Raw genomic sequence first — 27,826 nt, forward strand, 5'->3', positions numbered from 1 at the left:
GTTTGATTTAAGGTCTCCTCATTCAGCTTAAGTTCTTTTTGGAGATCTTCATGTTTTTCTTTCAAAATCTCATTTTTCTCTAAATATTTTCCTTCTTCCCCTGGTGCCTAAGTCTTATTTGATCAAGTTCTAGTCTTAGCATGGCAATCTCATCTTGCAGGAACTGATTTTTGTACAACAGATCCTTTTTTCTCTCAGTGTCGGATTCCTGAATGACAGGGAACATGAATAAATATCTGGGTGGGAAATAAATCTACAAAAATCACTTCAGCATTAAACTGGATTTTAACATTTCTAACATTGCAACATGACTTCAAAGATGAGAGTAAAATTTCAGATAAGACATAAGCTACTCTACGAACCACTTCACGTGTCCAATGCAGGCACAGAATGAAAGCGTAACATATCCATAAATAAACATGCCAAATACATCATGCTTTTTCCCCCCATAAACTAGAAACTGTGTAATAAAATGATTTAAAATGTTTCAGGTACAAAGTATTATATTATGAAATGACAGTGCTTTCTTGTGAATGCATGCCTTTAAAGTATTCCCTTTTAGATTACTTTAGCTGTGTTACCAATCTGGTAAAAATCTCTGTTTACCAGGCTCAAAAAGCTATTTTCTTCATTAAATGTCTTCTTAACACTTTTTTTAGCATTACTGAGAGTTTGCTAGAGAGGTGAATCATTCCTGGAATACATGAGTCTTTTATAGTGCCTGTTTAGTATACAACTTTTTTTCCATGTAAACATATTCACCCTATATTTACTGGAAAGCACAGCCAAGAACAAATAATTCTTCCAAGAATTTCAGATTTTTAGTAAATTCAGTAATCTTTTCAAGACTCTTTTGAATTTAATAGTGTTTATGATTGCTTATTCTCCCTCAATTATTCTAATTAGTATTGAGAGTTTAAATCACTGCTGATCTTCCTTCATAAAACTTTAATACGTGGAGGTGGGAAAGAACTTCATACTTTGAGTTTGATAAGGGAACAAATAATTTAAAAACCCCAAGTAATGGGAACACAGCATGTCAAACAACTTCCTTCCTGGTCAGTCTGGATGTAGGTAACTAGGTGTTTCACTGTGAGAAACCTTAAAAAGTCATGATAAAATATCAAGGAAATAAAACCAAGACAGTTTAAAAAATGGTGTAGAGAGTGTTTTCTTTTAGCTTTTTACTTGTACCTGCAGTGTAATTACATACAGCACTGATACTGCTTTCCAGAACTTTTAAAGACAAAAGGGTAAACAGAAGAGATATTTGAACAGTAAAATTACACTGGTAAACTGTAAATAATCCATCAAGAAGTAGAAAAAATATCTAAGTTTTATTATAAAACTTTATAACAAACATGGTTAAATTTAATTAATTAGAAAAAATTCTGCTTACATCTGAACTTTTTCCTACAGCACTTCCTGTCTCTTCTTCTAGTTCCTTTTGTCTCCAAAGGTGATTGTTCAAAATGCCTTCTTGCAGGGCTCTGGCACTCTTTTCCTGAGAGAGGTGTCTCTGTGTTTCACCACGCTCATCTTCTACCTATAATAATACAATTCCATTACTTGCACCTTCAGAAAAATCAGAGCTAGCAATATTATCCTACTCTCCCTTTTATTTTTGCAAATATTTTTGCTCTCCACAGCTACAATAATCCACCTACAAACTTCAATTTTCTTCTGAAAAATTAAGAAGAAGTACAGAATGAGAAAAAAAAGTCAAGCTTTGAAACACAAACAGAAAAAAGGGAACAGGCTACTTGGAAACCAGCTTTTCGAAAAATGTGGCAATAGTTATCCAATGCCTCTTCCATGAACAAAGCACTACCTCTTCTTCAGGCACACTGGAATACAACACCCATTACAAAGAAGCAGAAATAAGGTAAGTGTTTAAGTCATTATCTAATATACCTGTTTGAGGAGATTTCTCAGTGTTACTAACTCCATTTCTAAACTCCTGGATTGTAACTCAAGTTGCTGTTTCTCCTCCATCTCTTTACAATATTGCTCTTCTTTCCGACTGAGTTTTTCTCTTATTTTCTCATATAGTGTTTCTGCTCTGAGCCTCTTTTCTTCTTCTTGTTTCAAAGTAAACCTGGGATTTAACAGTATAACTGAGAAACTAAAGGACTGATATAAAAATTATGTATTCTACACTATGAACTTGCAGAAAACAACTCAAACCATAAAAACTTTTAATGTTATTAGAAATAATTTTAAATCTCTAAGGATCTACATCTGGACGAAACAACAGCAACTTGATTTTGAAGATAACCTATAGAGAAATCATTGAGGAATATTAACTTCTTTACTAACTGAAACAAATAGCAGTAAGCACCAACATGGTAAGAAGTGGTCCACGGTACCCAAACAAAAAAGCAGTTTTGTGTTTCAAAATTATTTTGAGTATTTGTTCTCATATCCTTGCAACAGGATTTAACAGTATAATTGAGAAACTAAAGGACTGACATAAAAATTATATATTCTACACTGTGAACTTGCAGAAAGCAACTTGAACCATAAAGACGTTAAATATTTTCAGACTTTATATTTTTTACTCTATTTTTTAAGTTTTTAAAGAATTAGTACGTCATTCCATTATCCATGACATCAGTTTTACAATATATGGAAATAAACCATTGACTGTTTTATCACTTTTAAGTTTATCGAGGTAAATATACTGTAGTGTGCACACTTCTGTTACTTTTGAAGAAGTCATCTTGACATTACAGACACTTAGATCAAGGGGAGTTTGTTGTCTTAGCAATCAAAGCAATGTCTTGACTATGATTAATATACATTTTCTTAACATGATGAGTATTGCCTGCATATTATGGATTCAGTGGCTGCAGGTAATGCTGATGAAACAGTACATCACCTCTCTGACAGACCCACCAATTTTTTAACAAGCCTAAGGCTTAAACAACAGCTGACCCCAGGAAAAGCACAGTTTGTATTCGCTCAGGAATGAGATCAATTTTCAAAAACTTACTTAGAAATGCAGAGGGTTTAAGTTTAATGTTATTAGAAATAATTTTAAACCTCTAAGGATCTATATCTGGATGAAACAACAGCAACTTGATTTTGAAGATAACCTATAGAGAAATCTTTGAGGAATATTAACTTCTTTACTAACTGAAACAAATAGCAGTAAGCACCAACATGGTAAGAAGTGGTCCATGGTGTGCCCACGGTACCCAAACAAAAAAAGCAGTTTTGTGTTTCAAAATTATTTTGAGTATGTTTTCTCATATCCTTGCAACAGTAACAAGAAAAAAGTAGTATTAACATAAGGACAGAGCTGGCAAGTGCAAGTCTTCTTTAGAAATTCTGCCAAAAAAAGTGGCAGCAGCCACTAATAAATTGTTCAAAAGATTGATAGTAAGATTTGTGTTTCCATGGTTTATATTGCAAGGAGGAAAGCCTTACATATAATTTTTAGGGTAATTTAACAAAATGAAATAAAGCTTCTGTGAATAAAGCTTCTATAAGTGTAAGGCTAAAAATGTAATTGCTTTCACAATTTCTTAAGAATGAAAATAATAATTATTCACACTTGTTAGATACTTTGGAATTTTGAAAAATAGCAGCTAGGGTAAAGTTAATTTTCTTCACATGGGTCTGTTCTTCAAGTTGATAATATGGATTTTTTTCCTAGATGCTGAGCAACATCTGCACAACAAGACATTTTCTGCTTCTCCTACTGCCCTACCAGCAAGGGGGCTGTGGGTGGGGAGACAGCTGGGACAGGTGACTCAACTGACACAAGGGACTTTCCAAACCATACGACATCATGCTCAGTATATACAGTGGGCAGAAGAAGGAGGAAGGGGGGGATATTCAGAGTGATTGCATTTGTCTTCCCAAGTAACTGTTACATGTGATGGAACCCTGCTCTCCGAGGGATGGATGAACAACCTGCCTGTCCATGGGTAGTGGTGAATGTATTCCTTGTTTTGCTTTGCTTGTGTGCATGGCTCTTGATTTCCCTATTACACTGTCTTTATCTCAACCCAGGAGCTTTCTCCATTTTACCATCCTGACTCTCTTCTTGTCATCCCACTCGTGGGGAAGTGAGTGAGCAGCTGCATGGGGTGCAGTTGCCAGCTGGGCTTAAACCATGATAAACTGCTAGAGTCCAACTGAGGCAAAGCTGGGACTGGCTCTGTCTTCCTCATAATCCTCTTCCACATACCAGGAAACACAACTCCAAGTTCAGTTCCCTCAGTCTCCCCTCACAGGGCTGGTGTTCCTGCTCCCTGACCAGCTTGCTAGTTCTCTGCTGAACTCACACATATCAATTAAGATCCCCCTGGTACTAGAAGGCCAAAGACTGGACACAGTGCTCTAGATGACATTCAGTAAGTGCTCAGTAGGGGCAAGTAATCACTCCTTTCCATCTCCTCATCTGCTGCCATTTGCCTTCTCAGCTGCCAGCTCCTACTGGTCCATGTTCATCTTGCTCTAGCAAGACCACTAAGGTCTTCTCAGGAAGCTCCCTGGCCAGGCTACCCCCAGGATATCATCACAAGAGAATATTCCATCCCAAGAGCAAGGCTCTGCATTTGCTTTTGCTCAACTTCCTACACTGTGTACCAGCTATTCCTGTCTGAAGTGATGCAACAGTGGTTAAAAACCTCACATCATCCAAGTCTAGCTCAGGATTACAGAGAATGGGGAAACCCTGATTGGACTTTTCAAATAAACAAACATGCAAGCAAATAAGTACTCTATGCTTCTCTAAACACTTCTGAGTTTAGAACTCTGTCAGAGTTACCTGGATTTTTAATACACCTCAACAGAAACTGCAAGGACAAAAACACATCTCATATATATCACTTCTCTCATAAATCTCATTTTCCCATTAAAACTCTCTTGTTCTCTTCTCTTGCTATTAAAAAAAAGTGAAAACATCCAGACAATCACAGATGGCACTAATATACACATGTTTTTCATCCTTCCTTTATAGCATAACATGCCCATGGGATTCAAAATACAGAAAATCAAAAGACTACAAGCTTCTCATCCATCCCATGTGTATCATCAGTACCTTCTGGCACATTTAGACTGACAAGGTAACACATTATCAGAATACAAGGTTACATACTTAAGGCTATGGATATCACTCTTCCATTCCACTTCTTGATGAGTCAATATGGATTTCAAATCTTGAGTCTATTCTGCTATTAATTTTGGTTTTTCCTTTTCACTTTCCAACTTTCTGACTTCTCTTGAGACCGCTGCATACTGATTTTTTTCATGCTCTATTATTTGTTCATATTTAAGAAGCATGTTTTGAATTTTCAGAAAATAGCAGAACCTGTTTTGAGACAGAAAAGACAAAGATGCACATATGCATAAATACTTTCTAATGTGTAAATTATTTGATTTGGTGCAGGTGATAAAGTTTAGGTACTGGGAGTTCTCTGTGGGAAGAGGCCAGGGGGTGCACCATGCCAGACAGTGACAATGGACCCACTGCAAGGCACAGCTGAACCTTTCAGCCATGCTAGTGTCACCTCAGAAAAATATATTTAGAAGAAGACAAAACCACCACTCAGGCAAAGGCAAAGGAAACAAATAGGAAAAATAGCTGCTCTGTGTAACATAGATCAGTGAAAGGGGGTGGTGGGAAGGTGTTATCTTAAATATAAATGAACCAAGATACCTAGGAGTGCACACAAAGACAACATGTTTTAAAAGAGAAACTTGTAACATCTGAGGAAAAAGTGACTTTAGAACATACCTGTATGATCCACAGTAAGCTGCTCTAAGAGCAACACAGCCTCTCTCTAGGTGGACGCTGGTAGTTTGACATCCTCCGATGTTGTGTCAGATGAATGAGTTAAATCAAGGTCATCAGTTACATCCATTTGTATGCAGACCTACAAACAATGCAGTATATTTCAGTTCAGGAATGTTTATCTTGCACTAAGAACAATATCTAAAGTTGTTTTGACAATCTAATTTCAGTAGGGAATTAAAGTAAAATTTAATACAAGAATTTTTTTAGATGCAGGTGAATACTGGAAAAAAATATCATTGTTGGAAGATGATTTTTTTTCACTAGATATTAAGCAAATAGTTGAAATAACTGTTCACCCAAAGTGATAGGAATTATACAGCTACAGACATGGAGATACAGAGATACATAGTTCTGTGCATTCCCTGTTTAACACTAGAGGTTTAGTTCTCTTCAGTATTTAGACTCTTTCCCTTACAGGTCAAAGAACTGTAATTTTGGATTCTCTAGTGTACTTAGGCTGACTGGAATGGAGTTAATTTTCTTCAAAGCAGCCCACACAATGCTGTGTGTTTGATTTCTGACTAAAACAGTGTTGACAACAGAGTAGTGTTTTAGCTACTGCCAAAAAGTGCTTGTACCCTGTCAACAATTTCTGTTTCTCATTTTGCCCCCTACAGTTAAGTCTGAGGTAGGCAAGAAGTCAAGAGGACAGACAGCTGAAGAAAAAAAAAAAAAAAGGAAAATACTCAAACCCTAAGATGTATGTGATGAAATAGCAACTTTGTTCTTTTAAAAGTCTCTCCTCTCCCTTTTAAAAAATATAACATACATGTTTACATATACACTGACACTCAGGTAATTTTACAGCACTTGTGCACATTGTCTTTATAATGAGCTTGGCTAAGATGTTCAAAGCACATTAAGCAAAAAAGATGTGTTTTGGAACACAAAAGGCGTCAGGTTGTTTTGCCAGATGAAGGAACCAGTGTGCACATCAGGTTTACAAAAAACTTACCTTTAGCCTTAGGTTAATTTATGTCATTAAGTAAGTTTTAGTTCTAACATTCCTTATATTCAGTACCTTCCTTCCTCTTAAGATGTTTCACTGGAAGTGCTATCATCTGGTACTCGAAAATTATTCCCACTGGAAGAGCTCATCTGCTGATTAGCCTTCTGCTTTAAAGTCTGTCCTTTATTTTTTCTTTGAAACATCATGATTCAGGGCAAATTCTCTACATTAAACAGAAAGATACAAAAACTACCAACTGAGTAACATCACAGAAAATATTTCTTTGAAACAGACGTAATTAAGATGATTCCAGAAGCAAATGAGATGAAAAATATCTCTGATAAAACACAGACTTAACTCCAAGGATTGTGGATTATTTAAAAGTATTTTAAAAACCTTGCCCTAGTAATGAGGGGGGGAATGTGGAACCTGAACTAGATTCAGGCAGCAACTTATATCCACATTAGAGGAAGTATTAAGAGCAGAGATCCCTTTGAAGGACAGCCAGAAAAACACTCCTGCTTAGGATTTCATAAAAATATCAATGCCTTCTTCAAATTTTTGAGATTCACTTGGTAATATATTTTCCCTCTTCCTAGAAAAAAAAAATTACTCTTAAATGTTTCTGAAGCAGTTGACTATTCAGTATTGCTTTCAACACTAAAGAAACTGCTTCAACTAGTACAATACTAGAAAACATAAAGGATACTTAAGTAATCCTACAAATCAGAATTAGAGATGATGACCTCAGTTTATACTTTCATTGGCATTTTAATAATTTCTGACCTCTCCTCAGGTGAAAAAGGCCAGTGTCTCTGTAGGACAGGGCATGGAGAACAGGGCAGGATTCCATAAAGACCTTAGCAGGATGCCTCCTCTTCTCCTGATCTCCAAAGCTGCAACTTCAGTCACTTACTTTCTGAGCATTCTCCCCTGTACAAGGACAAAACCGGACCTGTAATTCTGGCTGTTGACAGCTGGAAGATGCAAAACCTCTTCAAATACGAACAGTGGGAAGCACACCAGCAGAGACAGCCCCAAGCACTGCAAAATGGAAACCTACCTTGGGCGAGCTTTTGATTCAGAGACCTGCTAGCACATCAAACACCATATGAGCACTCCTGCCCAACCATACGCCTTCTCCCACTGCCCTTTAGCACAGACACAAGTGCAGATCTAACACACAGAATCAGATACCCAAAGTAAAACACGAAAAATTGGTGGTGTCCCAGTTTAGGACAAATTAGGGGAAAATTTTTAACGGAGCTTTTTAAAAACAAACCCCCAAAACTCCTCCCCTTCTACCAATGGGTTCGGGAAGAATTTCTTCAGAGGTAAAGTGGAAAAAACTTGTTTATTTAGCAAAACACACAGAAAAACACTTTCCAACACGAGAAAAAAAAAAAACAGCCACAGGTGACGCAGAAAAACTTCACCCGTCCGAGTGGATGCAGCCGATGCTGGGGAGGGCAGAAAACACGTATTTCTTGTCACAAACAGACGTCTGGGGATTTCTTGATATTCAGTGGTATTTCTAGCTAATAAGGAAAAATAAAGCAAAGCAAAAAAAAAGGGAAGGGGGAAAAGCGAGCAGCAGCAAAGCAAAATACCAAGCCAAGCCAAGCCAAGCCAAGCCAAGCCAAGCCAAGCCAAGCCAAGCAGCAGCAGCAGGGGCAGAGCGAAGGTGGCTTGCTGGCAGGCAGGCGACAGCTGCTTACCCCCAGAGGGAGGGATGCTGCCTGGCTAGACTAAACAAACCCTCCAGGCATGAGCAACACACACGATTTGGAGATACAGAGCACTGCGACGTCACCACAGGACAGGTGGCCACAACCAAAGCCTACAGACATATGTCAGAAAGTCACTCACTTGCAAAAACAGATTGACTTCTTGCAGTTTTTGTCATATTTCTTGGCTTGCTCATTCATCAGCCTCTCTTTTATACTGTTCTATTTGGCTGTGATCCACCATGTTAGTCTCCAAGTGATGCTGAAGTTTTGCCATCTCTTTTTTCAGCTGGCATTTGCTCTTCTCTGGTTTTTCACAGTTCCCATGCAAGGTAGACAGCTCTTCTCGCAGATCCCGGTTTTGTGCTTCTAGCTGCATGATTTTTTTAGACTCCATGTTCAGCTGCTGGGAAAGTTCAGCAACCTGTACATGGGGGAAAAAAAAACAAAAAAACAAACAACAAAACCTCAGAGGCATCTAAAAAGCAGTGAATTCTGTTAAAATCACTCCAGAGGTTGTCCATGGAGACTTTATCATGTGTATATTCAATCAGAAACTTAAATGTAACTGGGCTCTTCTTTTCCAACAAGATCAACCTTCACATCATTTGTGATAGGACGGGAACCTGAGGAATCCTTTCACAGTTCTTTATGCAAAAGTGCTATTAGCCTCTGGACTAAAAATGAGTCACTGCAAAGGCAGTAACTGATTCTTCAATGATGTCTTCTAAAGCTGAGTGTAACTGTGAAATGCAGCTTCTCTAGCAATGAATCTGAGTAATGGGTGGAGAAGTTTACATGCTACTACTGAACAACCAGAGCAACCTCAAAAAACATCTCTGGCAACAATACTTCTGGGTCCCCATGCCAAGATGGGCTGAAACAGCTACCTGTGAGCAGTAAGTTACAGCACTTCTCCTACATCACCTCTCCTCATCATACCCTGCACAGCAACTTTTCAGAAAAGGAGAGTCCCAGCTGCCTCTGATTGAACTTATGCCTGAGACAGGGCTCAAGGGTTCTTCTTGCTGTGTGAACAGCAGCAGCGTTCCTCTCCTCTTTTCCAGAGAAGGAACCCATCTGTCAGACCCTAAGTGATGCTGTCACAGCTTCAGTGCAGCCAGGCCTGAGCTGAGGCCCACTGCTCTCAGCCCTGACCCTCACCCTTGCACATGATGTCCTGGTAGGACGGCAGAACTGCACGGCCTGAGGATCTGCACTCTTGGCTGACCCTGCTTGCTGTCACCAGACCTGTTCTGTTCTTCTTGGTAAGTGCCTGTGGGACAGCTCCCTGGCCCAAGAGGTCATGGACCCTGCCAGCCTTGCTGCCACTCTTGGCTTGCCCTTCCTCTGCAGGACAGTCTGCTCTTCCTGTGCCATTGCAGATGCTGCTTTGCACTTAAGGATTGCATCTTAACCCATAATGATAACTACATCAGTATTAGTCACCTGCTTCTCTAAGGGCACAAAAAACACTGAGAGAGAGCAATCAAATCTAAAATACAGCCAAGGAAAGAAAATCATCAACATGACAAGAAATGCAGAGAAAGCTTCACACAGGTTTGAAAAGAAGTAACACTACAACCAAACAAACCTCAAATTAAGCAGAGCTCACCTTTGTTCTCAATCTATCAACTTTACTGACCATTTAAGAATATCTGCTCTTCATTTCTCCCTTCAAATTAAGCTGGGACTCCATTTCTCTCTGCTCATACACCCTGATTTTTTTCATAGCTCTGCTGAGAAGTCTCTTCAACCTATACAGCAGATCAGTTCAGAAAACAATGAAACACAGGAATAAGCAACCTTTCCTATATGCTCTCAAGTAAGGAATGGAGACATAGCTTTTTTAATCTTTAACACACTTGATAGTACCAGGAATTGCTGAGAAAAGACCTGCTTTTCCTGTGCCACAGGTCACCTGGTAAATCCAAATTTCAGCTGAAAAGAATTGCAGACTTCCTTCCCCACCCCTGCAACATGGATTGACAATTCCTCTTGCAGCTATAAGTAAGGCTCATGCATGGATATACCATGCAGGAACTAACATGAGACTCCAGTTGGCTCACAATATATGTATGCCTATTTGTTATAAACTGAGCCTGCAACCTTTTGAAAATGTTAATTCGTTTATTAAAACAATGACTGAGAGCGGAGGCTCGGGACAGGCCCGATCCCCATGTGACAAGCCAGAGAAAACAGCAACTGAAACAGTGCGCAACACTGGGCACTCCTCAGGACACAAGGTACCGTCAGAGGACGCAGTTCTGGGCATCTAGGCAGTCTTTATCTTCTTCACTTTCTGCAGATTGGTGCATTTTTCAATCCTCCTTGTGATTGGCTCCTTTCTCACTAGTTGATTGGTCCATATGAAGGTGCAATCTGAGCCAATCATTTTCGAATACCCAGTTCTAACAGGTTGGCTCGTTGTCCAATCACAGTTCAAATTAATGTGCTCACTCCATGATGTAACCCTTCTAGTAAGTTCTGACCGAACAGCCAATCAAGCATCTGTTAGCCCTCTCCCTGGTGGACACACAGACACACACATTACATTTATCCTAACAATCAGTCATTCTATACCCTGCCCACAACAACCCCTCAACAAATCATGAATGAACAACTAATTAACAGTTTTCAACTCAACTAATAAACAACTCCCAATCCCGCCCCGGAACTTAAACTCATTTATAACATATTCTTATGTTACAGTTCAATAAAACTAGACTTCTATTCAGGGCTGTCTCTTCACCACATCAAAAAGGCATATCTCTTAAAAGTCTGCAATTCTAAGTTTCTTCTCATTTCTTGGTCCAGACGCAGTTCAACTGGGCGTTTTAACTCTATCAGTTACTTCACTTTCTTTCACTCTCACACTTTCAAAACAGAAAAGACGCATGACAAACAAAATGTAAGAACAATAGCTACATGCAAATCTGGTTTCTAGCACTCTCCACAGAGAAGCTGCAGTCCATCTCCATCTGTTAGCCAAGTTCCACATTAGGTTTCACAGCAAAGAAAAATAGATGCCTCCGCTGAAACAAAGGTGGAAATGATGCTGGACTACGTTCAAGAGTTCTCAGCTCACAGCAAGGATTATGTAGGTATGCTCATCATGGAAAAATACAAATAAATCTAAAGTTTTCACAAGATCTTTACTGATCAGCAGGAAGAGAAATTTGATCTTTGGCAATTTCTTCAATGTAATTTTTTCAACGTAATTTTTTCCACCTCATCTTTGTGGCTACTTACTTATGTGCTAGTTGCTTTGTACTTCCTTTATTCCTCTATGGACGAGGAGAGAAAAATGCCCCTTCAAAACTGTCAGTCATTTCTTGTTTCCCAAGCACTAGTTAATTTCCCCAGAATTCTTTCAGTATGTTTTTCTGCAAGGTTTTAAGCATCCACTCTCCAGAAAACATACTGCTGTTCCTCCATGCACTGCACTGGAAAAATGAAATACTTCAACCCTACCCAGAAAACAAAGAGGCCAGCAGACGGCCAGAAGGAATCCAAGAAAGAACTGGGGAACTGCAGCCCCGCTTCATGTACTCAACTGATGGAAACCATACTGGGAACTCTTTCAAAGAAAATCACTCAAGAACTTACAGAAGATAATCAAACAGCTTTCATTTGTTTCCTGGATGATCCACAAATCATAACATATACAGAGCCTGAATGGCAGGCATAATAAAAAAATTGTCTTTATGTAAGAACTCAGGTTAATGTAGTTCTCTCAGGTACTGGCTTAGGTCTCTGGAGAATTTTCTGGATTTACCTCTTCAATGAGATCTGCCTTTTCCCTGTCAAGTTGAGCAACACGCTCTTTGAGGTTGGATCTTGAATTAAACTGCGCTTCCCACATGCTTTGCAAGTCCTTTGATGTCAGAGTCAGCATATTCTGCTTTTGCACCTGTAAAAGCGACAATGGCAGAAGAAACTAAGGTGACCATAAAAAGAACACTGCAACAGAAAGCTGTAACTTAAATGGAAACTCTCTCCTCTCCCCATTCAACATCCATCATTAATGGTAATGTGGAATGTAAAATACAGCTTGGGAAACAAAACCAAGAAGAGAAACAGAAGATGGCAAAAAGAGTGAATGCTATAAGGATGGTGAGATGAGGTTGAACTTCGGGGAATAACAAAAACACACACAAAAGCACTCCGTAGCTTTCTTCAAAAGGTTCTTCAGAATTCATTGCATACTTTCTAATGTATTCATTTCTAGTGCCCACCACGGAATATACCCTACCCTCATGGCTTCTGTAACAGCTGTACATCTCCTGAGAACAAGAAAATGTTTTGAAATTGACAATGGTATTGATGGTTCTATCTAAAGGGACAAAGATTTGCCTAATAGATGCATTTGAGTTGAACAGAATTTGCTGATTCAGTCGAAGTATAAAGACTGGAAGTTGCTTTTAGTGGCATTTTTTAGGGAAAAAAGAAAAAATTACAAAAGCAAAAAAGGAAAAAACAAGAGGTATTTACTGGCTACAGAAAGTGGCAAAACACTTGGCATAGTCTCAGATAAAAAAAATCCTTAGGGTGTATGACTTTCTCAAGTCCTTACAGAGGAGGTAAAACACTGGGCCTCACGACAAAAACTCACATGGCCTCAAGACAAGCTCTGACAAAACTGAAAAGCTAATATGGATCTGTCAAGTCCAGTCGCCTCTCTCAGCCTTTAACCACAGATCTCCAAGCTGTCCACAACATCCATTCTATCAGTCATCTGCTATGGCTTAACCTGGTAGGCAGCTAAGTATTACGAAGCCACTTGCTCACTCTCTGCAGGTGGGATGGGGAAGAGAATTCATCAGATGAATCACACTGATGAACACAACTATCTTGCACACCACAACACATACAAAACACAGCAGTAGGAAAATGAAGAAACTTACAACCTTTTCCCTTGAGGATGCCTTGCCCTAAATCCAGATGGGCTGTGTACTTACACAGTCCATTTGATCTTTTCATCAATTACCTACACACAAAAAATTCAGAGACTAAAACAGTCATTCACAGAAGCCTGTCATGTACCTGCTTGTGGTGGTCTTCTGCAGCTGCCTGTGCTGTCTATAAGTTCATTATCAAGTCTTCCAGGCGGTTATGAACCTATAGAAGCATTACAAGAAGCAAGAAGGCACACTATGACTTTCTAGAACCTCACTGACAAAAGTATTACACAACCTCTTCACCTCTTTATTCCTACACTATTTACACCCAGCAACAATGATCAAAACAGCTTTAGTCTCATGCCACTGTAAACTTGTTAGCAATCATCACCTCTGTCATTTGGTGCACTTGGGGGGAGAGAGAGGGAGAGAAAAGACCACATGGTAACTTGAAAATCATGCCCTGTCATCAAAGTGGAAGGATTTGTGACTGCCCTTCCACTTCTCTTGACAGTATAAGTACATCACAAAATTGACTATCAGTGACATGCAGTGATTTTATAAATACTTTCAGCTGTAATTGACAACTATGGTCATTAGAAGAACCCTAGTTCATCGGCTACAATACAAAAAACAGCAACAATAAAAAATATCTCTTAATTCAGGCCACAGATGTTGTCTTTATTTGAGCTAAAATTAACCACTGTGTAGAAGCAGTGTAAATTCCAAGGCTAACACCGAGTTTTGCAGATACCACAAGCAGTCCTCTTCACTGTTTCATGAGAACAGACAGACAGCAAGTAGCCAAAGGAAAAGCAATTCTGCACAGCAAAAGCTCTGGGACATGTAATTTTGTTTCATTCTGATGAGGTCAGCCAGGTCTCTGGCATAAAGGGCTTGGCATCAATATACCCTGTGGTTGTGGCATTGATATACGCAGTTAACTTGAATACCTGAAATGAAACACACTGCAGTCCCCAAAGCAGCCATCTGATGTTATGAAGGGTCTAAAGCAGACAATAGTTAACCAGTGTATTGCTGTCAAATCCTTACCTTTTAGAGTATTTGCTACAGCACAGGAAAATTTTCAAAACTGGATGGCTGGGAAGTAGAGCAGGCTCCATTCAGAAAAATGCAGGAAGTGAGCTCCCCTTGGCTCTCCAGGAAATCCTCACCATAACATTTCCCCACAGAAATAGGTACTAGGCTCAGAAGTCACCAAAAGGGAAATTTATGAGCAGCTTACTGGCGCAGAGGCTTGCAGGTCCCCCTGCAGGGCTTCAATCCTGTTGCTTTGTTGCTGGACAGTGGCTTCCAATTTGGTGTTTTCAATTTCAAGGCTTTAAAAGAAATACAGGTCTTATTACAAAAATCTGCCAGAGAAAAATTCCAAAAGAAGAGTGCAAAATAATAAAATACAAGAACATTCTTCAAAATCTTTATTATTTGCTGTGATGAAACAAGACTACCTGTCTATGCTGTGGTTTCCAGCCAATCCCTGCAAGTGACAGATAACTCGCCCCACTGTGTTCTCTTACTGTTGCACATGTTCTTCCAGTTGTTTTATAGTAGTGTTAGTCTTAGAAGATGCCAACAGCTGGTCTTGCAGCTTCTGGGCAGAAGCTGTTGCTTCTCTTTCCTTATCATCCAATGCAGTCTTCAAATCACGAACACAACACTCGGACTGAAGATATTTCTCTTCCACCTCCCGCAACTGTGAAGTCACAGAAAGAATCCACAGTTGTCAGGTGAGCTTTTATACAGAGGAATCAGCTGCTGCCCAAGGATTCACGTGCTGCAGCTGCCCATACCCTCTGCCCAAAGAGCTGTAATTGTCTCAAGTACTTTTAAAGCTTTGCTTCTACTAGCAAATGAACACAAGCTGTACTGCTTTGCCATCTTTTACAGCAGGCTCTTCCCTTCCTCCATGGATTTCCGAGAACATGGTTCTAAAAACTGACACTGCCACTCTGACCCTTTTGGTGACTTAGGATGCTCTTTGTATTTACTCATTTGCTCCTCTGTGAAAACATGAATTAAGAAGTTCATCTGTCTGTAGTGACTGCAAAAGTCATAAGGATCAAATTTTAAATCTTCCTTATAGAACTCCAAGGCCTCTATATGTCCATACAAGTGTGGAAAAACACTTTGAAAGGCAGTGCCTAAGTCAGAAATAGCTTACTTCCCTTGCAGGAAAACCACTTAAGGATGGAAAATTATAACAATGCCACATAAGGGGGGAAAATGCAGAGTAAGTTACAAAAACATTCAGAATTTGACGTGCTACCTGGTGACAGGTCAGGGTGGGGTGAGGGGGAAAGCAGGACAGCATAAAAATGTCCAAACACAGCAGTCCAGTACTTATACTGTTCTTCAGAAATCAGAAAATCTACTTGGCTAAACCAAAGGCAACAAGACATAAATACAGACACGAATTTATTGTGAAAAGCACCTTTGCAAATAAAAATTTTGTCCATGTAAGGGCATAATGTCCGCATGTCAAAGACATGAACACCAAGTTTATAAAACAATGCAACTGATTTCCACATCATTAAATCTATCCTATTGCATTTTTTTTCCTGGGGTTTTAGGACAACATCCAACCTTACTTTTAACAGCCACCCTAAGATTTATTCATACAATTACAGACACTATGCACCTTGGTTTTAGCCTTTTCCAATTCCTTTTGCAAGCACAGCTTGTCTTCCTCCAGGTCACTGCGGTAGCGCGTAGTAACTTCCAGTGAAGCTTCTGACACAGATTGCTTTTTGAGAGCATCAGCAAGCTCCTGCTGCAGCTGTCTGATCATGCCCTAATGAAACAATTAAATGAGCATGAATAAAGTTGTGAAAACCTGAAAAATGCCTTTACTTTCACTTATTTGATTTTTTGATTATAGAGTTAGACTTATCTTTGGATTGAACTCAAGTGCAATTGTCTGTCACCGGCATGCATATGCAGAGACAATTACCTCTCTATCTTCTCAGCTGAGCTCCCCCAAACTGTCAGCAGCTGTTCATGAGGATTGTGGTTTCCTAATACATAAAAAAGGCCCAGGTATTGTTCTAATTGAAACTATGCATAAGCACACATTGCAGTTGTGGGAATTTTTCTAATAAAATCCAAAGAAATCTGTTATGATGCAAGAGCCATAATCTGACTGCAGACACTATTTTGTTGACCAAAGGCAGGACTTGGTATCACATCATTCTTAGTTCTATTCCTACATTTTACAAGTATAATTAAATTAATACCTATATCTAAAAGCTTTTTTTAGATATACTCTAAGAATATGTTGAAGCACATCCTCTTACAGCTGTCTTAATGTTTTAGAGTAATAACTGCCTTTATACTGACATATTAGGTTTACTAAAATCTGGATAGTTCATACAGTTACATAAATGTACAGAGGAAATCTGCTGTTTTGGTATGAAGAATACACAGGAATTCATAGATTAAAGTGACTGACAGTATTGCTGGAGTTCCCTCCCCACACACACATTACAGTAACCGATGAAGAATAAAGCAGTTAAGTCACACATGCCTATATTTATCTCACTCCAAGATTCCGGACTTGTTAGGAAGAAGGAAGAGTAATTTAAAATCACTCTTTGAATCATTAAAGGAGGCAAACCGTACAGCAGTGTGTCTAAATATTGACTTTTATTAGTTCCTATTGTCTAGAAAGGGAGATTAAACAAAATGGGTAAGGCAATTTTTAAGTCATTACTCTACCTGAATTTGCCAGAATATGCTATCATTACAGAATACCCTACCTACTCCTAGGAACAGGAGTAGGTAGGAACTCACAGGAACACAGCACAAGTACTGCTAAGTTGGCAAAAGATATATTCTGAGTTTATAAAGTGTGTATTTAATGCTATGACATCCTAGGTGGGAAAAATAAAAGACATGGTCTCTGCAATCCTGCACAGTTTGGTCCAGATTTCTAAAATGGGAATGTGACTAGGACATTATATGAGTGCTTTATGGATTTCTGTACTGCCATTCCCATAGAAAAGTATAGAAATAAAGGAAAATGTTCAGCATAATCCCAAATCTTTCTTAGTATTGAGTAATACTAAGTGATCAGCATGATCTCATGCACTGAACTGAGGTGGTGCTGCAAAGCAAAAATGATCAGGTAATTAGCTGGATGTGTCCTTTAACAGACCAAAACTAGTTGCAGTTCCCCTGCTTTCCATCATCTGCACACATTAAACCTGTTTTGATTGTATCTGATTTATTCTTGGTATTCTTCTGCAGGTGGGCACAATGTTGCAGAAAGCATCTCTCCCAAAACAGAGAGAGGAAAAATTATAGTGGTACTTGGTAGATCCTGACTGGAAAGCATTGCATATAAGAATTTTTGTTTCATTTCTATGTCTTCTCTTTGCACACACTGTAAACAAATCAGTAGTTGAAATAAGCACTGATTAAACACAGAGACTGCTACTTCCCTTTCTGTTTATGTAACTTTCTGATTTTTCTGATTGTTTTTTGTACTGTTGTTAACTCTGTTCCAAATCTCATTTTCCCTGTTAAGCACAATGCAATGCCTTCTGCATAGAGACAAAAAAATAATAGCATTTACCCTAAAAATGTGCATTAATAAGAGATAATTATGAATATAATAATTATAAAACTCAAATTTCAGGAAATGCATCACCACAGGTACTACTTAATTCCTCCAAATCAGCAGGGTTAATTAGCACTGATATTTCTACGTGGCAGGAAATTGTCCAGAGCCCATCAAGAAGGCGTGCCTCATTACCATGGGATTGTTCTTGGCATTGCATGAACTTCCTAACATGAGAGAAGTGGCAGAACAGCATTTATTTGCCTTTATTCCCAATACCTTGTATCTTTAACACAGAAAATCTCCACATGAAAATTGAACTGCAAACCATTGGGGTTGTGAAAAATCTTTTACTGAAGCAACAGTTTAAGTGTTGTGTTTGTTATTTCAAGTGACCACTCCACCTGCAGCAAGGAGGGAGCACTGCTATACAGGAATCCACTATGGTACAGAGATTACTTTCATCTCCAACTAAGTTTTTATCTCTATTGGCCCTGCGAGAAAAGCTGATGTCTTCCAAATACCGAAGCGCTTGGGCTTTGTTACTGATTTATGAGGTTTGACTGCTGTGCTTGCCTTGTGGCTCTTGACCTCTGCTCTCTCCTCCCTTAACTTGAAACCTGCTTTCAGTTTCACAAGCAAGTTTTAACAGAAATCATGTGACACTCCAAATAGCCAGATTTTCATGAATATCTTCCCAGTGTTCAGATTAAGAAAATATGAGGAACTCTCAGTTGTTTAGTTCATATTATCCAGCAGAGTTGCATCCCTGCCCCAGAATAGCTTTGTTTTGTTAGAGACTGGGTGTCAGCACAGGTAACGTTCCTCACACTTAGGAATTCCTATCAGCACTATGAATTCTTACAGCCAGCTGAAGCACATAGGAGAGCTAGCTTTGCAAAGTCAGCAGTATTCCTGGACTATGGATTTCAAACCTCTGACTTCTGTTGCTTCTGGGAAAAAAAAAAAAAAAAAAAAAAAAAAAAAAAAAAAAAAAAAAAAAAAAAGAAAAAAAAGAAAAAAGAGCAAGATTCAGAATCTCTCAGGTTGAGAAATCTGTGTAGAACATCCAAACAAAGGGTCATTCTGTCAAGGGAATTCAGGAATTTTTTTATCTCATCTTCTAATGATGTCTGCTGTATGAAACTGTTACAGTTGCATCTGTGATGAGGTTGCTCTGAAGAACACAGAAACACAATTCAATTTGACTTCACATAAAATCTGATCTCTGCCAGACCCATATAATTGCTGCATGGTACTGCATGGTTCCAAAAGGTGACATTAGTAAGGAATAATTTATAGAAGTATTTTGCTAATGTTTTTTTTTGCAGTAAAAAGTACTATGACTGTATGAGGCATAAATGCTACGTTACATACTTGATATATTTCAGTAATAATTCTCTAGACAAAAGACAATGCCAGGAAATATGCTTTGCTGAGGTGCTCGTTCGTGGTTGCCTTGTCTGGCATAAAATAACTGAAAGGCAAATGACTTGTCCATTACTGTCAGTATGCCAATAAAAAAGACTCAGCTGTGTAAGACAAATTGAAGCAAATGATGATGCAAAACTAAAAGAAAAAATTCATACCATGGAGAAGAAAGTCTGGAAATGTTCTCCTGGTGTTGAACATAAAACCAAGGAGGCTTATATGGAAATTAGAAGATGACAAATACAAAACTCATACCAAATTGATTTTTTGTATTATATATAATTAGATAATTAAATTTACTACCAGAGGTTGTCATTGAAGCCAAGAATTTCGTGTGATAGGACAAAATTCTATTATATGTTAAATAAAGCAATCTAGTTTGCAGTAACATAGAAGAAATATTGAACTGTCTACTTCAGATCTCACAGCAATAACAAAATTATTTAACATACAGTTTTAGAATTAGAAGATCTTATTACTGCATTTGTATGTTTTCCCCAGACGGCTGATGCTGGAAGGTTTAGAGATGAGGTCCTGAAGTAGATTGATATCAGGTCACATTTGGTGCGGCAGTTCCTGTGTTCTCATGTCAGTCAATTAACCTAAATAACCAGTCTGACTACTACTGCCTTTATCAGATCTTTGAGTTTCTTGCTCAGTACCATGTAAGTCAGCCATGGAAATTTAGAGTTAAAGATACAGATAACCATTGCTTGTTAAAATTTTTATTGCTTTGCAGCCTTTTTTTTTTTTTTTAATTTATTATTTATTTATTTGATTTATTTATTTTTATTGCAGTCTTCAACGGGGCTGAGGTAACTAGTGGTGCAGACCATGACACCTCATAGCAGAGTTATTTCTGGCCCTCACTTTTTAGCAAGAAATGTAAAATGCATTAAAATCTGCATTTTGATGCTTCTTAGCTTTATATCTTCTTTAATACTTTCTTTTTGCATTTCTTCCTTAATTCACTTCCTCTGTCTCCACTGTGCTTCTCCATTGGTGTATCCAGCCCTTGACAGGGGTTTCAGCATCTCTGCAGGGTAAGCTGGCTTGTCTCAACTTGGTTCAGCAACTGATATTTCCTCTGTGTGCTCCTTGGAACATTACACTGATAAAATTCTAAGAATAGCCATAGTGGGACAGGCTAACGGGTGAGCACACACAGTGCTTCTGCATGCTGCTCTCCTGGCTTGCAAACATTGTCAGCTCAGAAAGCTAGAATTGATCCCTACTCAGCTGTTTTTATACATGCAATGCATTTCTCCTTCTTAAATTAATCCATACAGCATCTGAATCAATTTAAAGTTTTACTGTCTACAGCATCCTCTGGCAAGGAGCTCAACAGGTCACCAAAGCACATAAGGGGCTACTGTCATTGTTTCATTCTGAGCTGGCCCTTGCTTTCATTAGATGTTCCCAAAATGTCTCTATTGGAAGGGAGAGTAAAGAAACCTGATTCTCTCTCACCCACTCCAGGTTGCTAATGATTACACATACCTATGGTCCTTGCTACTCTGTGCCATTTCTTTTGTAGAATGAAGTCTCCTGGCTTTCTTAGTTGGTCGTGATATAGAAGCTGTTCCACTTCTTTCATCATCCTTGTTGTCTTTCTCTAGCCCTCTTCCAGTTTTACATTCTTGCTGAGATGTTCCACTTCTGGTCTAAATTAAGACATAAACCAAGTTTCACTTTCTCCATTTCACGGGGTGTCCATGAGGTAATATGGGAAAATAAAAGTGGTAGGAGAAAAGATATTTGCATAGAGAAATAAGCTGATATTATCTATCTTCATTGGGACCCAGCAGCTTCTTGTCCTGTGCAATTGGGATGCTCCTTTTCCTTTTTTCCTCTTCCTCTTCCTCTTCCTTTTCCTTTTCCTTTTCCTTTTCCTTTTCCTTTCCTTTTCCTTTTCCTTTTCCTTTTCCTTTTCCTTTTCCTTTTCCTTTTCCTTTCTTCCCTTCCTTCTTTGCCTTCCAGAGACTCTGCGAAGGAGAGGAGATCAGCCTTGACAGAGAACAGCAAACCTTTAAAAAAGATTATTTGCTGTGTCAGGGAAACATTTCCTTTTGTCCTGGAAGCTGGAGAGGTGGATGCCAAATGGCCTTTTGGTATTAATGATCTCTGGGAGCCATTGGCTGCAGGATGCTGAAAGCTAATGAGTGAAACCACTGGATAATGTTTGTATGACAGGAAGTCCCAGTCATTCAGGATCTTGCTCCCAATATTTTACATGCATTAATTGCTTCACTCTGTGCTGAATACACTGAATTTTGAAGTGTTTCAATTTGCTTAGCCCTCTTTGTGCTTTTATCACAAAATATTATCCCTCTGACAAACAGTGTGAAACTTTTTGGCCAAGAATGAGAAACTTTGTTGAAAAGCTGTACAGATAAGAACACATACCCTTGCTCTTTCCTTTGACATTTGAGTTTTCAAGATGTGAAAACTGGAAAAGACTAATTTGTACAGAACAAGAATTCTAATGCCATCCAAAACTTGAAACTTTCAGAAGCCTTTTTACTCTGTTGCTTACAAGAAAGAACAAAGAAAAAATTAACTCAGTGCCAGCATATTCATCATTTATCTTCCAGAAATGCACTCAAAGGAAAGATGTTTAAAGATGAGATGGCTTATTTGTTGTGATCTCGCATCACAAGTCATCTTCTGGTTTCATTCTATCTCTTTTTATAACATAGCTGAGTATTAGATCTCACAGTTTCCCACTTCCTAAGACACCTCAACCTAACCTACTATTACACATCTAAGTTACAGAATTTCAGATTATCCAAGAGTCTCATAGCAAAACAAAAAAATATCCACAAGAAAGCAAACAGAATAAATATAGCTGTTCTACGTGTGTCCATTGCAATTCTCAATATGTGAACAGAAATGGAAGAATATTCCTTTCACTGTGCAGTCTGTAGGAGCAGATCTCCCGTTCTGTTCTCCCCCAGAAATGATCTTCATTATAGTTCTTCCCTGCCTGAGCAGCCTCGTTTTCCTGCTCTGCTGGAAAAGAGCAGAAGCTCTGGCGATTTACCACTCAGCACCTTTCCTTGGTGATGTCTCTGGGCAGAATGAGGCCGGCCTGCCCCACATGTGATACTTGTGGCACCAGCTGGAGCTGGCCCAGAGAGGGCAATGGAGCTGGGAAGGGTCTGGAGCACAGATCCTGTGAGGAGCAACGGAGTGAGATGGGGGTGTCCGGTTAGAGGCTCAGGGGGAGCTTGATCAGTCTCTACAACCACCTGAAAGGAGGCTGTAGCCAGATGGGGAGTCTGGCTCTTTTCCCAGGTGACAGCAAGAGGACAAAAGCACATTGTCTTAAACTGCACCAGGGAAGATTTAGGTTGGACATTAGTAATAATTTCTTCACAGAAAGAGTGATTAGGCATTGGAAGGGGCTGCTCAGGGAGGTGGTGAAGCCACGGTCCCTGGAGGTGCTTAAGGAAGGACTGGAGGTGGCACTCAGTGCCTTGGTCGACACGGTTGACACGGGGATGGCTCAACCACAGGCTGGACCCAATGATCTCAGAGATCTTTTCCAGCCTCAGTAATTCTGTGATTCTGTGTAATAAAACCCGGCCATGCCTTGTGATACAGGAGCGCAGTGACCCCGCTGTGCCCCACGAACACGGCGCGGCCGGGAGGGGCCCCGGCAGCCCCCACGCCTACAACTCCCATGGTGCCCGGCGGCGGCGCCGGTGCGCGCGGCGGGCGCGCAGAGGCTGCCGGGGGCCGGGCCGTGCGCGGGGGCCGGCGCCGATGGCGGCAGGCGCAGGGGGCGGCTGAGGGAGCCGCCGGTACCCGTCGCGTCCATCGACTGCCGACGTCTCGCCCGCCCTGTCCCTTCGGCCGCCGCAATGGAGGCGCTGATCCCCGTCATTAACAAGCTGCAGGACGTGTTCAACACTGTGGGGGCCGACATCATCCAACTGCCGCAGATCGTGGTGGTGGGCACGCAGGTGAGGCGGGCCGGGCTGGGGGCGCGGGCGTTCACCACCCCGAGGGCAAGGTCGGAGTGTCCATCGCGCTTCCGCCGCTGCAGACCCGCGGCTGCCTCCGCCAAGGGCACGGGGGAACGCGGCAGGCGAGGGCGGGCGGGACGCCCTCGGTGCCCGCGTCCCCCCCGCACGCCCGCCGCAGCTTCGCTGCCTCACCCCGGCTGCGCTGGGAGCGCCTCGTGCGCCGCCCGCCCGCCCCTTGGCGCTTCTCCGGAGCGGTGCGAGCGGCCGAGGAGCTCCGCAGGGCTGCGTGATGGGCCGGGGTCCCCGTCTCCCGTGGCTCTGGGCCGCAGACCGAGGGTGCGGCTGGCGTCGAGGGACCCGTGGAGCGGCAGCCGCCCCGGTGCGTCAGCGTGACCGCCATCGCTGCTCGGTCTGTGGCTTCCCTGCTTCGACAGAGGCCGTGCAGCGAGGGCCGAATACAAAGGATGTGGTAGCAGGACGGCATCTTGCAGGCGTGGATGGTTGTCCTTTACCCCGAGTTCTTGTGTCGTTGGACTCTTTGTCTTAGCTGGTGATGGGGAATGAAGGGGAGAGGCGAGGCCCGCGACTGTTGGCTGCAACAGTTGCAACACGTGCTTGTGAGCCCGGTAATGCTCCTGGGCTCGGAGATAGCTCAGACCCTTTATATCTCTTCAAATGGGATGCTGCTCTTCAGCAGAACTTTTGGCAGCTGACCATGCCTGACCAGAACTGCAGAAGTCACAGGGAAGTAGAAGATGAAGCGTTAAACAGAAGTAAAACTTGAAGCTAATGGATCTCTCATTTGTTTCTGTGAATTTGAATATCTGTTGAATGTGCTGTGCTCCTTGACAATAGCTTGCTTACCAAGGACTTCAATACCAAGTACTTTGTACTTAGGATTTTTATTAATAACTTAAAACACCAGCCATATATGTAAATGAAATTACATTTTTCTATGTAAGATTAGAAAAATATTTTTTCCATTTTCACTGTATGGAATATATTGATGTGGCATTTTTAAAAGATATTTTTAAACAACTCTGTCCCAGTTATCTTTTCCTAGGTGTAAATACTTTCCATAAGTAAATACTGTGAGTATTGATATGTGTTTGTCCTCAGTAGTCTTCTCATCAGTATCAATATCTATTCAGTGCTGTATTATGAACCCCCGTGAATTAGCATGAGATTTCCTGTCATGCCAAAACAAAGTCCTTTATGGACTCCAGAAAAAAATAAATTAAAAAACTAAAAATAATAAATAAAATATCTAGCAAGCTGTATCTTGGGGTTTTTTGGTTTTAGTCAGGGTTGTTGGAAGAAAAAATTGTCTTTACTGACATAGTAATTCCGCAGATGGTTATTTAATGCAATTGGTTTTAGTTTAAATAAAGTGGTATTAATCTATTAATTTAAAGTTAGTTTGTTGGAGACCGTATTTCTGGACATGTGTCATATGGCCTTAGGGATGATAGTGTTTGCTGCTGGTAGCTTGCTTCCTTTTTTTTTAAAATGTCTCTTTCCGACAATATTGTTTCTTTGTGCAGTGCTGTGTAGCCTTGGTTCACACAGCTGATGTATCTGTACCCACTGGCATACGCTATCTTTGCTTTTTCTTCTTTAAATGATATTCACAATAAACAGTCTTGAATTTTTCACCTCCGTTTTTCTTGTAGGAAGCAAATTCTGCCAGTTAAGGTTTCTGTAATTCTCTATTATGCTTTTTTCTTCTAATTTGCCAGTTGCTTTTTTAAAATGACCTTTTTACATATTCAGCGAGGAGAGGAAAATGCTTTTTGAAGTAGTTTTCTGTTTATTTTTCTTTCTCCTCTACCCTTTTGGGTTTTTGTGCTTATGTCTTTCTCTGCTTCTCATTTTGTGCATTAAGTTAATTCTTTCTTTTCTAGAATGTGTAGAACTAGAATCTATTTGTAAGCCTTAATTCAGCTGTGAATATTTTCCCTTTCCCCCTCCTGTGTTGTTTGGAATACATTTCCTACCTCCTTTGTGCCCTGAGCAATTGAAATGCTGTCATTTTTCCTCTTTCTAGATACATTTTGGTGCTAATTTCAAACTGTTTCAGTAAATTTTGCACATTTAGATGGCCTCTTGCACTTGTAGGGGCTTTCCTGCCACTCAGTCATATGAGAATTCCTTCTCATTCTCCCCATAAATATTGTGCAAGTTATTTCTGTATCCTAGTGCAGGGTCTTTTGAGAAAACTTGGGACTGTGCTGGTAGAACTCAGAGGACACCTTCAGACTGCCAATTTTTCTTCACTGTTTCAGGGTTTTGCTGCCATTCCCAGATAGGTGTTCTATTTTTTTCCCAATTCAGTATTCCAGTTTCCATTTTTAGAACTGTATGACTGAATTGCAAAAAAAAAAAAAAAAACAAAACAAAAACCAAAAAACAACACGTGTCCAGGTTAGGAATATGATATAAAAAATATTTGTTCAATAATACTGTAATACTCAGTGTTTTGGTTTATGCAAATGCTTTCTGCATTTCTTCACTGTATTTGTATGGGGTAACAAGGTGGTATTGAAGTGCCTCATTCAAATACATTAAAACTACAGTAAAAAGAGGCAAGGAGAAGAAAAGTAATTTGGTTAATTATGGCCTTTTGTGTGGATTGATGGTATCACAAAAATTAAATGCCTACACTGTGAAAGTGGGCAAAAGATTTAGAATAAATTTAAGAAAACCAGCCAGACAACAAAAGGCCTAGAAGTGGTAAAAATGAATTGTCTTTATTTTTTTGTGCCACTAGTTCTTGGAATAAATTTGGGGTTTATACTAATCATCAGCCTAGTTATATGCAAACTTTAGTGTCAGCTTTGTAGCAAAATTCTTCTAATACTAACATTATAAAAACACCTTGTGGGTTTTATTTACATTTGGTAATGTTAATAGAAGTAGAGACATTGTAGTGAAATTGATGGAGTGAGAGTGATCTTTCATGTGTACATTTATTGAGTACTTTTGCTCAGTCTTCTGTCCATTTTGAGACTTTAAATGGGGAGGTGTAGTTTGCAGTGTTTAGTATAGACTTTTATTGGATGTTCCCTGGGGTTGGCTCATAGATGAGCATTACATTTATTCTTTTTTTTTTTTTACCGTTTGGTTTAAGTATTATGTTTGATGCTAATGCTAAACCACTTTTTATTTCAAGGTGGAAAGTTTCTTGACCTGAAGTCACAGCCTGAGCACTTGAATATGTATAAGTGTATATTTTGGTAAGATAAATAGTTGGAATGCTAATTTGGCTGTTAAGAAGTTGACAGCAATGGGAAGGTAATGTACAGTCCTGCCTAATGGGATAAGGAGATGAATCCAGCAGATGTTATCAAAACTTCCCATCTGAGAGAGACTGGCGCCTTGGTCTGAAACTTCAGGTGCTCTGCAGAGCTTCTGTGACTTTCCCTGGCAGGGGAACAGAAATTTAAGTCACTTAACTCATTCAGTGTAGCCTACACTGTGACAAAAATCCAGCTTGAGGTAAAGGAAACTCCAGTTTGTACCAAGCGACCAGGAAAACCCCATGCCAAGCACAGCCATGTCTTCCTCCTTCCTCTCTTGCTGGGTTGTTGGTTTGATTTTTGTGGGGGTTTGGTGGTTTGATTTGATTTTTTTTTTTTTTTTTTTGGTTGTTGTTTTTTTTTTGTTGTTTTGTCCAACGATCTTTACTGGCAATTCAAGCAGATCCAAAACTTCATTTTTATCTGCATTTAAATAGAGAATGTAACCAGAGCATTGCTTCCATGCTAGCTGGGGACAGTTTGTTTTTTCTCCCAAATGTTTTGCAAACTTCCTGTTTGAGTTTGGTTTTTTCCCTTTGTTTTCATATCTGACATTTACAGTCTCTGGTTTTGGGTGTAACTGTTTTCCTTTTTTGCCATCCTTTGCTCCTGTCAAGTCATGCCCTGTCTGTTCTGTTGTTTGTTTCAGACAAGCAGCAAAGTGAGGCTGACATTAATTAGCTGTTTATGTTGACCAGACATAATATTAATGTTGCTGCTGATATGATATAGTGCAAACAACATTTAGTGTTGAGCTGTTTCTTTTCTCTGATGAGCTTCCTGTGTTTCTGAATAGCTGAATGTTTTGGGTCCTGAAGGTTTCTGTGATAGAGGGGATGGCATTTTCACTGTTTCTATCTGTAGGCTTCATACGAATTAAAATAAAGTGATAGGTCTAATAACTTGATCCTGCATTTTTTAATTTTATGATTCTTAATATGAAAGCATTATTAAACACCATTTAGAAGAAGATATTAATTTTATTGTTTGCAAATGCCTGATTATTTTGGAAGAGTGGAGAGTCTGCACATTATATAGAAGGATGTGGAAAAGAAGTCTTGTGCTTCTCTTTTTTTTTGTTTTGTTTTGTTTTGTTTTGTTTTGATGCTTTATTGCAAGGGTCCTGTTTGTCTTGTGATTGGCAGGTTTTTTTCTTGGAA

The 27,826-nt window shown here is 39.7% G+C and overlaps 1 protein-coding gene and 1 long non-coding RNA gene across 5 annotated transcripts; both read right to left on the minus strand.

Annotated features, from left to right (window-relative positions):
• Positions 1–8,381, minus strand: LOC130264461 (ankyrin repeat domain-containing protein 26-like). Of its 3 annotated transcripts, XR_008842472.1 has the most exons (5): positions 7,545–8,381; positions 6,831–6,981; positions 5,750–5,888; positions 1,400–1,546; positions 87–208 (listed from the first exon to the last, which is right to left on the minus strand). XR_008842472.1 is itself a non-coding variant. In XM_056512662.1 (4 exons), the coding sequence occupies exons 2-4, from the start codon at positions 1,993–1,995 to the stop codon at positions 80–82; spliced, it is 357 nt and encodes a 118-aa protein (XP_056368637.1). In that variant the 5' UTR covers positions 1,996–2,098; positions 5,111–5,308; the 3' UTR covers positions 1–79. The 3 variants fall into 3 exon arrangements, 2 of the variants coding, with proteins under 2 accessions (XP_056368637.1, XP_056368647.1); XM_056512662.1 differs by lacking the exons at positions 5,750–5,888; positions 6,831–6,981; positions 7,545–8,381 and adding exons at positions 1,915–2,098; positions 5,111–5,308 and having other exon boundaries at positions 1–208; XM_056512672.1 differs by lacking the exons at positions 5,750–5,888; positions 6,831–6,981; positions 7,545–8,381 and adding an exon at positions 1,915–2,181 and having other exon boundaries at positions 1–208.
• Positions 8,382–8,634: 253 nt separating this feature from the next.
• Positions 8,635–16,968, minus strand: LOC130265398 (uncharacterized). 2 transcript variants are annotated; one of them, XR_008842606.1, is made up of 6 exons: positions 16,358–16,968; positions 16,046–16,198; positions 14,440–15,100; positions 13,532–13,606; positions 12,264–12,398; positions 8,635–8,909 (listed from the first exon to the last, which is right to left on the minus strand). It is a non-coding gene; the product is annotated as an uncharacterized LOC130265398 (long non-coding RNA). The 2 variants fall into 2 exon arrangements; XR_008842610.1 differs by lacking the exon at positions 8,635–8,909 and adding an exon at positions 11,254–11,361.
• Positions 16,969–27,826: the final 10,858 nt, after the last annotated feature.

Source organism: Oenanthe melanoleuca, chromosome 1A (assembly GCF_029582105.1).
Source record: "Oenanthe melanoleuca isolate GR-GAL-2019-014 chromosome 1A, OMel1.0, whole genome shotgun sequence".
Taxonomy (NCBI): domain Eukaryota; kingdom Metazoa; phylum Chordata; class Aves; order Passeriformes; family Muscicapidae; genus Oenanthe; species Oenanthe melanoleuca.

Bases quoted from the DNA above. Each gene is read 5' to 3' on its own strand.
- LOC130264461 (XM_056512662.1), bottom strand. From the start codon at position 1,995: ATGGAGGAGAAACAGCAACTTGAGTTACAATCCAGGAGTTTAGAAATG. The intron at 1,547-1,914 runs GTATATTAGATA...GTATTATTATAG, and splicing joins TGAGAAATCTCCTCAAACAG to GTAGAAGATGAGCGTGGTGA. The intron at 209-1,399 runs GTAAGCAGAATT...CCTGTCATTCAG, and splicing joins CTGTAGGAAAAAGTTCAGAT to GAATCCGACACTGAGAGAAA.